The sequence below is a fragment of the Musa acuminata genome, chromosome BXJ1-1, assembly GCF_036884655.1.
Source record: "Musa acuminata AAA Group cultivar baxijiao chromosome BXJ1-1, Cavendish_Baxijiao_AAA, whole genome shotgun sequence".
NCBI classification, from domain to species: Eukaryota; Viridiplantae; Streptophyta; class Magnoliopsida; order Zingiberales; family Musaceae; genus Musa; species Musa acuminata.
The window spans coordinates 12340056-12354783 of NC_088327.1; the positions used below are offsets into that span (position 1 = coordinate 12340056).

At 37.4% G+C, this 14728-nt stretch overlaps 1 protein-coding gene across 2 annotated transcripts; it reads right to left on the reverse strand.

The window, feature by feature from the left end:
* Window positions 1-526: 526 nt before the first annotated feature.
* LOC103994875 (probable histidine kinase 5) lies at window positions 527-14324 on the reverse strand. 2 transcript variants are annotated; one of them, XM_065183700.1, is made up of 13 exons: window positions 13332-14324; window positions 12963-13255; window positions 12347-12610; window positions 8631-8896; window positions 7245-7411; window positions 6947-7147; window positions 6674-6860; window positions 6443-6494; window positions 6123-6352; window positions 5916-6014; window positions 4644-4894; window positions 3442-3868; window positions 527-1053 (listed from the first exon to the last, which is right to left on the reverse strand). In XM_065183700.1, the coding sequence occupies exons 5-11, from the start codon at window positions 7394-7396 to the stop codon at window positions 4889-4891; spliced, it is 927 nt and encodes a 308-aa protein (XP_065039772.1). In that variant the 5' UTR covers window positions 7397-7411; window positions 8631-8896; window positions 12347-12610; window positions 12963-13255; window positions 13332-14324; the 3' UTR covers window positions 527-1053; window positions 3442-3868; window positions 4644-4888. The 2 variants fall into 2 exon arrangements, with proteins under 2 accessions (XP_065039772.1, XP_065039780.1); XM_065183708.1 differs by lacking the exons at window positions 8631-8896; window positions 12347-12610; window positions 12963-13255; window positions 13332-14324 and having other exon boundaries at window positions 7250-7407.
* Between the last annotated feature and the right edge of the window lie 404 nt (window positions 14325-14728).

The window sequence follows — 14728 nt, forward strand, 5'->3', positions numbered from 1 at the left end:
GATTAGCTTAATCCAAGTGGCAATTTGATTAATTTATTACCGTAAAATTGACATCAGATTTAATGATCCACATCTTTCATGTGATGCTACCATTTTTTTAACTTCTTCTCTATCATAAAAAGAAAATGATCCAGTGCACAAGAAGTGATAAAAAGATTGAACAACTGAATTCTAGCAGCTAAATTGAAGAAATATCCCAATGCAATTAGGATAATTCAAGCTTATAGCATGATTAAGAACTTGGAGGATTGAAGAGCAATTCAAGAGAAAAATAGATTGATTACTAATGTGAATTTCTCTAAATGCAAAATGTTGAAAGGATAAGAAGCTCTTTCCCATCTCTGACAAGGTTTGGTGTGTTGGATTGCAATATTGCAGTTAATGCTCCATATCTTACATGGATGTCCTTCTCAATCATTCACATGATTTCCTAGAATTGTGGGGTTGACATGATAAAGAAGAACAAATTTGTCGCATCGACTGGTAGTACATTTCAATTACCATGGAGTATAATCAACAGAAAAGATTTTGCTGCACATTGAAATTAATTCCACAGCTTCAAAACAAAAATGGAATGAACACCTTGTCAGCTGTGGCAGTCTCAGTGATTCATGGAATGATTCGGAAGCATTCTAGTTGAATGACGAAGCAGGAAAGATGGGGTTTAATCTGCATAAAACTTGAAGCCAAGCTGGTAACTAATGCATGGATCAGGAACTGTACTGACAATAAGATGTTCTGGCATCAAATCCTCAGGGCAAAGAAATCCTCGAAACAAATTGTTCCTTAGTTGTCAGGAACAAAAACTAGGTCTCTTGGAAAATATCAGGTGCCAGCCACTAGATTGATGTCTTCATAAGCTTCAGCTTTAAATACCACATTCTGTGCAAAAAAAGCAATCAAACTGTGCACCAGCCAGAATTCTTGTACTGATGTATCTGTGTCAGCTCATTCTCATGAATCAAACCCTAATTTACATCCATAGAGTTGCTCTGCTGTTGTATTCTCTCTCGCCCAAGTTGGATAACATGATATATCTCTTCTGCTCATTGCCTGTTCATGTCAGGTATAATGAGAAAAAGATACCATACATCAGAATAAAGCTGTTAGACTGCCACAGCAGTTAAACGACAGTTACCCACTTAATAGCCGATAATAGTCATTAACAACATTCACTGTATCACAAGCTATTAGCAATATTATAACAAAACATGAGGAAATGAGAGGAGTGATCATTGCTATCGATCAAACTACTAGAAACATGTCAAAGGATGATTAAGATTGGGAGAGCAATAGATGACAGGAAAATGATACGAGTTCAACAAAGACTTCCATGGATGCTGTTTGTACCAAAGGAATATTGCTATAGGCACATTAAAATAACATGATCTTATAATATATCACAAAGATCCGGTAAATTTACAGCATTTGGCCCCAAAGTTATGGTGGCATACAACAATCAAAGGCATTATCCTAGGGCTATAGCCTGCCTATCTACAATTCGCAGTATAAAAAAATGGCATATCTCCACACTAAATCTCCAAATTATAATTAAATCGCATGAATGAATAAAATTTATTAATCATTTTACAATAATAGCACAACACCAGAGTGGCAAGCAGTACCTGTAGAATTGGTAGCTGAGTGCTCCTGGACAAAATCTAACATCAGCTTAACTAGACAATAATATTCTATCTTTAGACAGATTAATTATATTTTAACATCTAGGACCAGCTTTCTGAGGATTCATAAAAAGAATAACATTGAGAAAAAAGTCCAATTTAGCTGAAATCATTCAACAATTAAAGATTACACCAAGCTATCTGTTCATGAATGCTACCATATGGGTTCAAAAATGTAAGTTTTAAGTATCAACAGTGATGTAAAAAGTGCTAAGCACCAAGGTCCCAAAATGCCTGAGGCGCTAGGCACTTGCTCGGTCTAATCTAAATAGAGATTAACAGTGTTAAAATCTAAATAGGGACTATTATATGATAACAATAGTTAACGATCTACTGTTAACAATAGTTAGAGCCTTAGAGGGGAGTAAAGAGTCAGCGACAGTGGAAAGTGGGGAAGGAGGGGACGACAATGATGGAGGAACTTTTGGATGACAGCGATGGCAGTGGAGGAAGCTGCGAACGACAACAGCGGCGGAGGAAGCTAAGGACGACAGTAATAGCAACGATGAAAGCTTCGGATGACGAAGACGAAAGTTGTGGACAATGATGTCGTGGGCATAGGAAGCTTTAGATGTGTCCATTGGTGACGTAGGAAGCTGCGGTTCTCTCCCTCGATGGTAAAAGGAGCTGCACACAAAAGCAACGACGACAAAGGGAACTACACATAAAAGCTACACCTTTAGACCCATTCGTCGACGGCTGAGGAAACATCGGTTCTACGCATTGGCTGCGGAGGCAGCAACAAAGACGCGATGGAGGCAAAGGCTGCTCTAGGGTTCCTCGAGGTCGCACGAGAGGGCAAGAGGTGGGTTTTGCAAGTAAAGTAACTTTATGTAGATTAGTTGGTTCAATCGAACCAACTAGCTACTGTTCAACCAAACTGTAGGGTGCTAGGTTGCTCGGTTTCAGTCGGGCGCTCGCCGCCTGGGTTCAAGTGAGAGCCCAGTAGGCGCTTCACTGAAGCACGTCGCTTGGCAAATCTGTGAGGTACTCGGGCCTCACCTCGCCTCACCAAGCACCTATTTAAACCCCCGAGTATCAAAAGTAAAAGAATGAACTACTTGAAAGTTTATAATGTGATTCTGAATTAGCTGCAAGAAGTACTACAAGTGCCATCTTTTTTCTACCTTGATGCTCCTACCTTTATTAATTCACAAGGCTTGTGAATAGCAAAAGGAGAAGCTAGCTTGCTGCAAACAGTATTTGTATATTTAAATGGCTGATCTTTAATCAATTTGGTTTAAGAACTTGGTTGACACAATTTAATCAGTTCTACTTACTGTTCTGCAATGCTTGTCAGTATCTCACAATAACCAGGCTGGTGGATAAGACTAATCCACCCAATCTATAGAAAGGATCACTCTTATGAAATGATGTTATTTAATGTACAAGGCTTTCAGTGGTTTGACAACCAGATATCCAACTAGGTGACCAAAGTGGTTGCATGACTACTGTCTGTCTACTCATGCATAACAACCAGAACATTCTTCCATTATGCAACAAACAAGTGATTATGGGAGATGGATGGGGCCTAAAGCCTCTTGGTCCTGTTGAGAGCCATTCTAGGGAATGCTCTTGTGCACAAGAAACAGCAATCTAGTATGCAAGAGACACCAGTCTATTATATGCAGGAAATAGTAACTGCTGTTTCTAAGCCACAAAAAAATTAATCTTGAGGAGCCATCAGTGATGTACTGAGAAGGTCAATTTGAAGTGTGAACTTCTAAATAAATAGGAATAGGTGTGCATAATGGCTTACCAGACCAGAAAATCACAAGGTTGGTCAAGCTTGATTGACTGTGATGCTTCTCCGCACTCGCTTAGGCATTGTCTTCTCTGACCACCTTGAGGTGTGCTAGATAAAGTGCTTTAGAACAAAAACCAGAATAACTTCTTAGCAGTGAAATCTTTAAACCATCATGACATTCCATCCACCATATCAGACTCGAAAAATTGTGCTACAGAAGAGTATAGTTGCTGTGCTTCAAAAGGTTTTGATACATAATCATCCATAACACATCGTAGATATTCTTCATGTGTTGCTTGAATAACGACGGCTGTAATAGCTAGTATAGGTATGTGCCAATGAACTACATTGCTATATAATTCCAGTGATGCATCCTCCGGACCTGATCAGCTCATTGACTATGTTTTCCATGAGACGGATCTGTCTTGTGGCTTCAAAGCTGCAAAAAATAAGAAATATATCTCAAAGTCTTCAAAGAAAGCCCACTAACAAACCAAAAAATTTGTGGTTTTGTTAATAAATTCTTAAGAAAAGATTTTGGTTAGTTGAGAATGGATTACAATGAATTGTTTATTTCCATATACATAAAGTCATGAAGACATTCTTAAAATTCTTAGATAAAGAAGTTAATTGAAAATAATAAGAAAGAACAATAGCTAGTAATCATTTAACAGGGGCAGTAGCAATATATTAACTAAAAAGTAAGAAGTAATGCAATACTGAATGCAGAAAATAAAAGATGAATAAAAAATCCATGATAAATTCATAGGTCAATAACAAAATAGCCAGAAAACAAAAAAGAAATAGATATAACAAATGCATTCTACAGTAAATTTTGAAGATTTGATTTTTTTTTAATTAGAATGTGGCAAGGGCCCTTAGATGACAAGCCTGGGTGTCATGGTAAGGTTGCCCCAATTTTGCCAAGGCCTTGAAATAGTGGTCAACACCACTTATCCTCTCAGATTGAAACTGGTCCTAGCTTATAGACACAAAATTCTAAGGTGTAAGAATAAGTTTGTCAAAACAGAATGGTCTTTGGTGAATGATGCTCTATGCAATGATTCTAAATAGAGAAGACAATAGGGATTCAAAAAACCTCATATGAGGTGTGGTCATGGATTCAGTGCACTTCATGAAACATAGCAAACTTAAATAGCCAAAACAGAAAAGACGACCATCTTATTGACAATAAGAAAGGCAATGAAAAATACCCATCCATTTCTGGCATTTGAACATCCATAAAGCAAGCATCAAAATTGTGTGGAGGTTGTAGCATTTTAATAGCCTCCTTCCCACTGTCTGCACTTGTAACTGTAGCGCCATATTTCTCTAAAACAGCAGCAGCGACTTTACAGTTGATTGCATTGTCATCAACAACTAGGATGTTTTTTCCACTGAGAAGACTTTGAAGTGGCATTGATATTGCCTTTGAATTGCTGCCTCTTGTGCTCCATGCCTAGTGCTTTCCACAGACAAGCAGCAATTCAAAGGCAATGTAAACTCAAATTAACTATGATATGCATACATCCATGCATCCTCAAAGGCTGTAACTAGTAAGAGACAAAACTATTTGATATATTATGTAGCTAATACCCAATAAGAACTAATCTTGTCTTTGCTATAAGCACAGCAGATTCAAAAAGCTGATTCACATCTACTTTTGACCTAGTATAGATAACAAAGGTAATATATTAGATTGAGGCATTGGCTCAAAATAAACTTCAGAATCTCAATAATGGGAGTGAATCTGAGAGCAGAAATTGATAAAAAAGCTGATACTGGAGATTTATTAAATGACTTCCTTGTCTTAGTCAAATTTAGAAACTACAAATTGTTCTCAAGATTATTAGGAAGTTAGATTTTTCCTATTGCCAACATAGGAATCTCAATAAATGTCTGATGTCATAATTTGTGTCCATACAATGAAGAAGAATCTGGGAAGAAAAACAACCACCATACACAACTGGACTAGTTGAACCCAAACAATCTTTAGTGTTATTTTTTAGAAAAAAAATGAAAATAATGGAACAATACATAGCATATAGGTTGTAGTTCATCGACAATGGTATTCACAGACTCGGAGTTGATATGGAACAGAACTGCAACTTTACCCTGAACAGGTAGAATGGCAGGAAAAGAAGTGCTAAATATTGCCTATTTAACTTTAAACAAGTAAACTCATAAGAGTGTCTATTTCACCATATGAGTACCAGACAACTAAATCAAGTTTGAGCTAAATCAGCTGGTGGTAGAGATGGAAATATTAACCTTTTAAAGAATCTGAGGTTGTATAGACTATAGAAGACCAGAATTACCATCAAGATGGCTATACATTTTTACCAAAAATATTGTTGGAAGGAAACACAAACATGGATATTTAATTATGCTAAAACATATTCTTGATTTTCACACCTACAAAAACCAGCAAGTACCAAGCTCTAATGTGCTACTTGTATGATCAAGAAATTGGATGAGCAATTAACCTTCACTGAGTTTCCAACAAGATTTGTGATGATCTGCCTGAGCCTTCCAGGGTCTCCAATTAGAATCTCTGGAACTCGTTTAGATACATACACTGCCATCTGGTTTCCAGAAAGGAAAATTATCGCCAGAGGAAAAAAAGATCAAAAGTGACAATGTGGTGGAGAAGTACTTGAAGTCAATCAAATCATTCTAATTCAGATTTTTACCTCTATGCCTTTGGCTTGTGATTTATCTGAAAAAAGAGACAGCACATTGTCCAGAACATCACGAAGATCAAAAGGAACAGCTTCTAGTTCAAGTCTGCCAGATTCTATCTTAGCCTGATCAAGAACCTCATTTATTAGAGCTATCAGAGCCTTTCCACTTGATTGAGCAGTCATTGCAAAATCTTGTTGGGTTGAATCAATATCTGTGTCCATCAGCATCTGCAACATACCTGAATTGGTAGAAACATCTTCATTATAAAATTTCTCACGGATGATAAAAAGCCAACTCTAGAGACCAGTATGATCTAAATGTCACAAACCTAAGACACCATTCATCCGAGTCCTGATTTCATGGGAAACTGTTGCCAGAAACTACAACCAACAGAAATGACACATCAATTTAAGAGTTAAAAACAAAAGGTTCATATAACAATAAGAATAAGTGCAATTCTCCAAACTCCACAAAAAAATTGTTGTGAAGAGTGCAATTTAAGACAGCATGCAAGTCATATACAATTTTAATTCGTATAAGATGAGAGAGAATGAATAACCTGAGATTTTGCAACATCAGCAGATTCTGCTTGGATTTTCAGCTCTCTCATTTGACAATAATCATCTTCTACCTCCTCAATGCGGTTTAAAGCTGCATGAAATATATGCCCAACTTGAAGAACAATTACTGCAACCCCTACTGACATGGTTATTGCTGACCAAGGTAGTGGAGGCTTGTGCTTGAATCTGGATCCAGAAAACTAACTGCAGATAAGGAAGAATCATTTTCTAATTTTGATATCATATGTAGGCTTTTATATTAAGATGGATACCTGCAATGCATTTCATGCTTCCGGGTTGGATCCCCAAAATCAACGTAACTAATATGCATCTCTCCAGAAGCAGCAGTGTCAGGACCATACATCCTAATAGGTGCAGAAACATTTGTTGTGTCAATGATGGTTTGTTTGCTGGCAAGTTGCTGAAGAAGTTTTTCCACCAAAGATGGGACATCAAATGATGCACCAAGGTATCTGTTGAAGATAATAATTGCAAAAAGTTAAATAGGAGAGAAACTAAAACAATTTGGCTTTTTGCAACTATTCAAAAGCAAATAGCAGATAGTGCTACCCTACAGTAGTTTCAATGCGCTCTTGTGGTGTAGCATTCAGAGGCAGGTTAGTTTTGTACACTGCAAATGTGAGCACCACACCAAGGTGATTGGACTTCAAAAGATTACAAGAAGTTAAGACCCCCTTCCCAGCAGCCCTTGCTCGCAGCATATTCTCATGGTCTTCCTGAGAGCAATATTAAATGAAAAGATTAGCTTGAAGATTGCATCATACTTTATGATTGTATCAATAATTTTCACTATTACAAGTTGTTGCATAATATGCATGTAAAAAAAATGTTCATATAAACAAGTAAAACAAATGAGCTTGTATTAGAAACTGCACAGATGATATTCAATAATGTAATGGATATGAGAACATCACAAAGAAGCCATTTCGGATTTTTGGCTCTCTGTCGCCAAAAGTAGCTGCTTCCATATGATGAAAAGACATGTAAATCTTACAGATACTCCCTCATGAGAAAGGGCATGCAAATCTTACAGATACTCCCTCATGTTTAGCTTCTTTACACCTTTGTTTTTTTTTTGCTTATCCATTCCAACAAATCTAGACACCTCTGCCTACTAAAATTCCTACTTCAACCTGGCCAGATATATAACATGCCAATCAGTTTCGAATTAATTTATCCGCCACTGGATAACACGAACTCATGCAAGCTTGTGGTTCATTTGCTATTCTCTTAATCATTGCACTTCTGAAGCAGAAACACATATGAAATAACCCAGACAGTCCTCAAATCTATCAAACGATCCAAATTCACTTTAATGCTTTCATGCACTTGAGGGTATCACATGTATCTGGAATGATATTGGCAAACGTTCAACCCTCCAGGAGTTTCTAGTCCCTGACCTCGTTGTTTTTTAAGACAGTACTAGTGAATCACTACAAAGTCAATGCAGTAAAATCCTATTAAGGTTTCAACTCTCTAATTATGAACAGAAATTGGAACAAGTATCCAAGGGTAACTTGGAAAACTGTTCTTTCCATTGGCTTCCACCACAAGAATTACCATATAGGAATGATAAAATGTGGCTTGCATATTGTGAAAGTTGAGTTTGACATTACTTTAGACATCCAATATCTGATTTATCTGATTAGCATTTGCTGCTTGCTGCTACAGTAGAGGCATAAAGAACTTAACCAGATTGTTCTCGCATGAAACATCCAGATCTACGTTTTTAAAGCTTGCCAAAAGAGAATCTACATGTCTTCTGGCATGAAGGTAAAATCACATTTATAAAACAGTTAATTATGTATTCATAATCTTACCACTATGTTCAGGAAACAAATTATCTCATTTGGAAAAATGGAAATCCTAGATCTGTGAGTCATCACGAATCTAGATACTTGTTATTATGGAAAGACAATAAGCATATGTAGCCACCTAGCCAGACATCATATCAATAGATACAATGTGGGATACAGTTTCCTGTGAGAATATAACAGGTGCATATTCATCTTGAACAGGTGAGGGATCAAGTTTCTCAGGATTGTAGTCATCTTTAACTAGGGACTGGAACTCAGTCTCCATCTTCTTTATTTTCCATGCATGCTGCTGCTCGAACCGCCCCCTCTCTGTATGTAATACTCTCAAAGCATAGGCAACCCTGCTCATCAGTGGCCTTTCAAATGCTGTCCTTGCTGTGTACTCTGCAAATATTTTTTGCCAGAAAGACTTTAAAAGTTAATAAATTAAATTTTTGATTTTTCTCAACTATAAATCTCTAGTTTCCAAGTGAAATAGTATAAGGCTACTTGTGGAGATTTTTCTCAACTTTCAACTCTCTGGTTTCCAAGTCAAATAATGTAGACCTATTTATGGTACTCTATATGACTTCCTAGTTTTGTCTATAAGAGATGTACATCTTCTGAAAAAAAGGTTCTTTATATTATGCATCTTCATAAGAAGTAAAGTAGTGTGTACCTGCACAAACTTTTCTTCTACATACATCTCCTCAGAATATTTTTGATAAATCTAGATTTCTTTCGTATGAAAGCTGGCAATGGTAAACTTTAGCTCATATATGCAGCAACCATCAAAACATGAGCTTGTATCGATTTGATGGTTGTGCTCATAGTCTAATATGCATTAGTGAAATGAAGGTTCAAAATAAAATGAAAGAAAATTTTCATAAATACTAATAAAGGATTTTCAAAGTAATGGCACATATCAGATAAAGGAATTTCTTCTAGAAATCTTAAACTATTCTCAGAAACTAGCTCACATGATCCTGAAACAAAAGCAACAGATAACTAAAAAATATCACTATTTAGCTAATCTCACAATCATAGTAGAAAATTCAAAATGAAATATGGAATATATCAACAGAATAAGTACCTGATCAATAACAGAATGTTGCTTCCCATGATGAAAAGTCAAGACTAGAATGGCTAATGCATGTACATGATTCATGCTTACATTGAATTGATCCTGCAGCATTTGAGCTCTCTCATCCAAGGTATGCAATACCGTACCGTATCGGTGTTTCGAGGTTGATTCGGTACGATACGGTACCATGTACCTAGCGGTACGCCAGGGTGTACCAAGCGATATACCTAATTTATGTGTAAAACTCTCAAAAAATACCTGAAAATAATAAAAAAAATTAGGATAGGGTTTTTAAGTTAGAAATAAATATAGTAATAGCATAAGTTTAGCAAAATCAATGTAAATTAGGTAAGAATAGTATCACATATCTTTTTCGAGCTTTAAAGAATATCTTGTGCAAGGTTCATATTTCAGTCCATTATGGATTGTCCTTATGTAAACATACCTATTGATTAGAAAGTTTTTCCTCTTAATATTTCTCAAATTAGCCTCGATTCAATTCATAAATCGTTGTTTTGTAGAGTTTAGGAGAGCATAAATGTGAGAAAAAAAAAGTTTAAGATAGTTTAAGAGAGTATGAGAATGTAATAGAGTGAAATAGGGGAGAAGAATGGTTTAAATACTATGAGAAAGGGCTTCAATGGTCAATTTGATCGTTGGAGCACTGTATCACTGTTACCGAGCAGTTTTAAATATTTCTTCCTCTTACTGTAGCATTGTAGCACATTCCGTCCTGTAGCGGACGGTCTGCGTACTGGTATGCCGTCGGACCGGTACGTACCGCCCGTACCGGGCAATACTATTCGAAATTGCATACCTTGCTCTCATCACACATGTTAATGAGAGTGTCCTTTCTCCTTTCAGTAATATCTGCATTCATGCTTACAAATATCCACATGGCCACTAAGAGACCAAGAAAGATTCCTAGAAATAGGAACTTCTTACTCCATTTTCCACTATACTTAGAATTTTGTGGTTTGTAATGCTTCTGATGCTGAAACTGATCTGGGGGATTTGAGAATTTGCCAACAGCAAATCCTATAAAATGCACTACTAGTCGGACTACCAGACAATGTATGTTAAACAGTATCTTCGACAACACTTTGTGATGCTCTTGTATGGTTTTTACTGATTCCCTCTTGTGTGATGCAGTTTCCAGGTTCTACATGAGTGGTATATGGATATGCAATTAGTAAATGTTGGATTGACATAAATATAAAGTATATGGATAGCTAATTTCTAAAGAATGTCAAATATACAAAACACATGAGCTAGTGCTTCACAAACTCAAAGCAGAAAACAGGGTGCGATGGTTTAATTTTTTGTTTAAAAATTTTTGCCCAACGGGAGGAATTTTTTTAAAAATTTTTGCCCAACTTGAAAAATCAGCTGAAATATGCAACACTCAAGATTCTCAAGCTCCAAAAATATTGTAATTATTACCAACGTCTGCCGTACCAAAGTGTACCGCCCATACCGGGCGGTACATACCGGTCCGACAGGTTATCGGTACGCGGACCGCCCGGTACCGCTACAGTATGAAAAAAATAAAAAATTATTCGGTACACCAGGGCATACCGCTCGGTACGCCCTGATGTACTGCCCGGTACACCGGTACCGTACCGTACCGAGCCCGGGTCGAAACGCCGGTATGGTACGGTACAGCGAACCTTGATTATTACACTATGGAAAGTGAACTGTTTTGGATGATGCCACGAAAACTTTTAGATTTAACATCATAGAGAAAACAAGTAAACAAAAGAGCAATTGCTCAAGTTCTTCTAGTTCCATTCAGATTTCTCATTGTCAACACAAAAATATTAACTGTTTAAATGTTATCTAACAAATATTAGATACATATAAAAGGCATTGAGAACATGTTAAAAAGCAAAAGCATACTTAAGTAAAACTACAAAAGTGACATCCATGAACAAAGCTGGAACGACAATGAAAGCCAACATGTGTAAGAAGTTAGTTGCTGAGATGAGGATGTTGAGATGGACATAGGATTACTAGAAAAGATAGAACACAAGATGTTTACATATGTGAACAATTAAGTGTAGCTACAAAATAAAAACTGAAAGAAAATAAGTTGGTATGGTATGGACATGTCCAACACTTCAAGTAGACAAGGTGAGTCTACAAGGATAATGATGTGAGGAGATGTAAATGGAATCTTAAGAAAATTTTATTAGAATTAATAAAAAGAGAATGACTGATCTTAGTTTGACCAATGATATTATCCAAAACAGAGCCCAGTGGTAGGAAAGCATCATGTAGACAGGCCCAAATATTAGAATATTGTAGCTTGCATTTTGGATTGATAAAACAAAGCCAATTATATTCAATTTTACCTCTATTTAGCAATGCAATACCAAAAAGGGTGTGCCCAATGCACGAGGTTACCGCTAATGCGGGATATGATGAGGGTCAATGCAGCCTTATCTATATTTTTAGAGACTATTTCCATCATTCGAACCCTATCTCCTATGTCGCAGAGGAGCAACCTTACCTAGTGCAACTCTATATGCTTCAAAGAAATGTTTATACTAGTCTAGAAAAGAAAAGATATAAATTGTATTAGTACGAGGAAACTTTTGCATCAGGAAAAGAATAATATAATACATGGTTAATATAAGAACATGAGGTAATTTACATATACAAACTAGATACTAATGTTGTTTTGTTACTTCTCAGATATTAGTGTTACAATTAAACAAAAAACAGTCATTGATTCTTTCATTGAAATGCAATAAAGGAAGTTTACATACCTTCAGAGAGATTTCATCACTGTTTATTGTAGAAGGCAAAATATCTTGTGTATAATGTCCCTTAGGTGATAACTGTGCAGACCTAACAAGGACAGGATCACTTTGAGTTGGACAATGACCCTGGAAGACTATGTTATTCCTCCTCCGATGTTGTTGATCTTGGGAATCATCCGTTTCTGACTGCAGTTCTGACAATGAATGTAACAGGCTACTGCTAAGTATTTCACCAGTTACAGGCTTGTTCATCCACTCATAGAATCTTCCCTGTCGCACAACCGAAAAGCTCTAATATGTGATTGGAGCTAGCAAGGAGAGCTACTCTTAATAATACAGCAACTAACTTCTCAAAGATAACTGAGAAGCTATTGCAATTTTTTAAAACAAAGAACCCAAAGAGTCAACAAATTCTAAATATGTTTGATTTATGGCAGTGACACAAATGCACCATATATTTTCCCATTAATAACATAAAGGGTTCTGTTGTTGCAAAAACCAAAGGTGTATATCAATGGACTTTGAAATTACTTATGCTTTGGTATAAGTTGTTCTCTGAACGTTTTTTCGTTACGAGTTCTAACAGGCACATGTACTTAGATATAGACAAGAGGGGAAATACCTGTTGTAATGAAGAGATTAGCAAAGCCAGGGCTTGAAGCTGATCTTTGCTAAGGTTGTATCGATCAAATGGTGACTGCATTCTCTCATTCTGCAAGTCCCTAATCCTCACCAAAACCCCATAGTCCTCCAATCCCCACAATAACCAGATGGAGCAACTAAGACCACCGAGAACCAACAGAAATAACATGTTTCTCCATGTTTGACAATGCTTGCATCGTCTGCCATCAGAAAAGGAGAAGCAATGCTGGGACATCCTTGTGAGAACTCAAACCGTCCAAGCTTTGGAAATACCTGAGACATCACACAAATAAGCTTTCGATCCACGGAGAAATCCCAAACAGCCTACAAACCAAGATGCCAACTTTACCAGAGGAACAGCTGCAAGATGAGCTTTTGAGGCAAGCCAAGTTGGTTTCTCTGTGATCCGCCGGATATATCATCAGCTAGGAGACGAGGAAAGATCTTCCTCCTCTTATTCTTATTCAGCTGCCCACTCCCTGTTGTTCTCCTCACAGGCGTTAGGCTAAAGAAGAGATCTTGAAACATAACCCAACTGCTCAAGTGGAATTTATCATCAGATGGGGTGGGGGGGAGAAGGGCAGTTCCCCCCTCCGACTCTTCTTCAGCCACCCGATATTTCCAACTCTTCTTCAGCAACCCAAGAACCCATCAAGATCACACCTTTTGGAGAAGCCTCTCGAGGATGATCCCAGAAGCCAGAGGGATTTCATCAGAGGTGACAGTAAAAGGATAGTTCCCCTGCTTTCCTTTCTTTTACATCAGCCCTGCTTTCTCCTTCTTTGCTTGTTTCCTTTCCCTTATTCCCGCACAGCTCCTATAACCCATCAAACTCATACCTCTTAAATCTCCACTACAAGGAAAGTACAACAATAGGATAAATGTCAGAGAAACCACTTGGTTCTTCCTCGATATGGCCCGGAATCATTGATCAGTTCTCACGGTTGAGATAAAGAAAGAGAGTTCTCTCAGTCTACTCTCTGCACTGCTTTTGTTATTTTCCCCTCTCTCGCTCTCTCTCTCTCTCTCTCTCTCTCTCTCCTATGTATAGATATACGTTGGTATGGAGCAATTGTTAATGGCTGTGGGGCTGCTTCATTATCTCAACGTCTGGTGAGAGCAGGCAAATGTACACATCTTTCAAGTAAGGAATGAAAACTACATGAAGCCTATTTGCAATGTCCTTGGATGGTGTGGAGGGAGGAGGGAGGAGGGAGCAGACATACTGAAGAGAGAAATGCAACATCCCTCTTCTATTATTTTTCTCTCACCCTCTTTCTTCCCTTTCAACACTCTTGTTCTTCGTAGGCATGAAAGAGACTTCACATTGGCCAAGATGGAAAAGGAGCAGATGAGAAGGGAAGTTGGTGAGCACACAAATTCATCTCTGCTCTTTTCTCTTTTCAGAGAACACCATAACAGTCATTAGACTCATTACAACACCTAAAGAAAGGTGAGTAAGTCTCTCTCTCTCTCTCTCTCTCTCTCTCTCTACAAAGGTCATCCTGAAGGTCTACTGAGAAGTCTTGAACCACATCCCTGTTGTCCAACTCTGCAAGTGGTCTATTTTTGTACCTTGAAGTCTGCCACAAAAAGCAAAGAAGAAGAAGCAAACCCAAAGAAAGAACCATCTATATTTGAAATAGATTGCAGTGATGCAGTAAGTTGGAGCTGCCATCCTTGCATGTAAGCAAGGAGAAGGTTGGTTTGTCCAAGTATGAAAGCTATGTATCAAAAACATTAGAC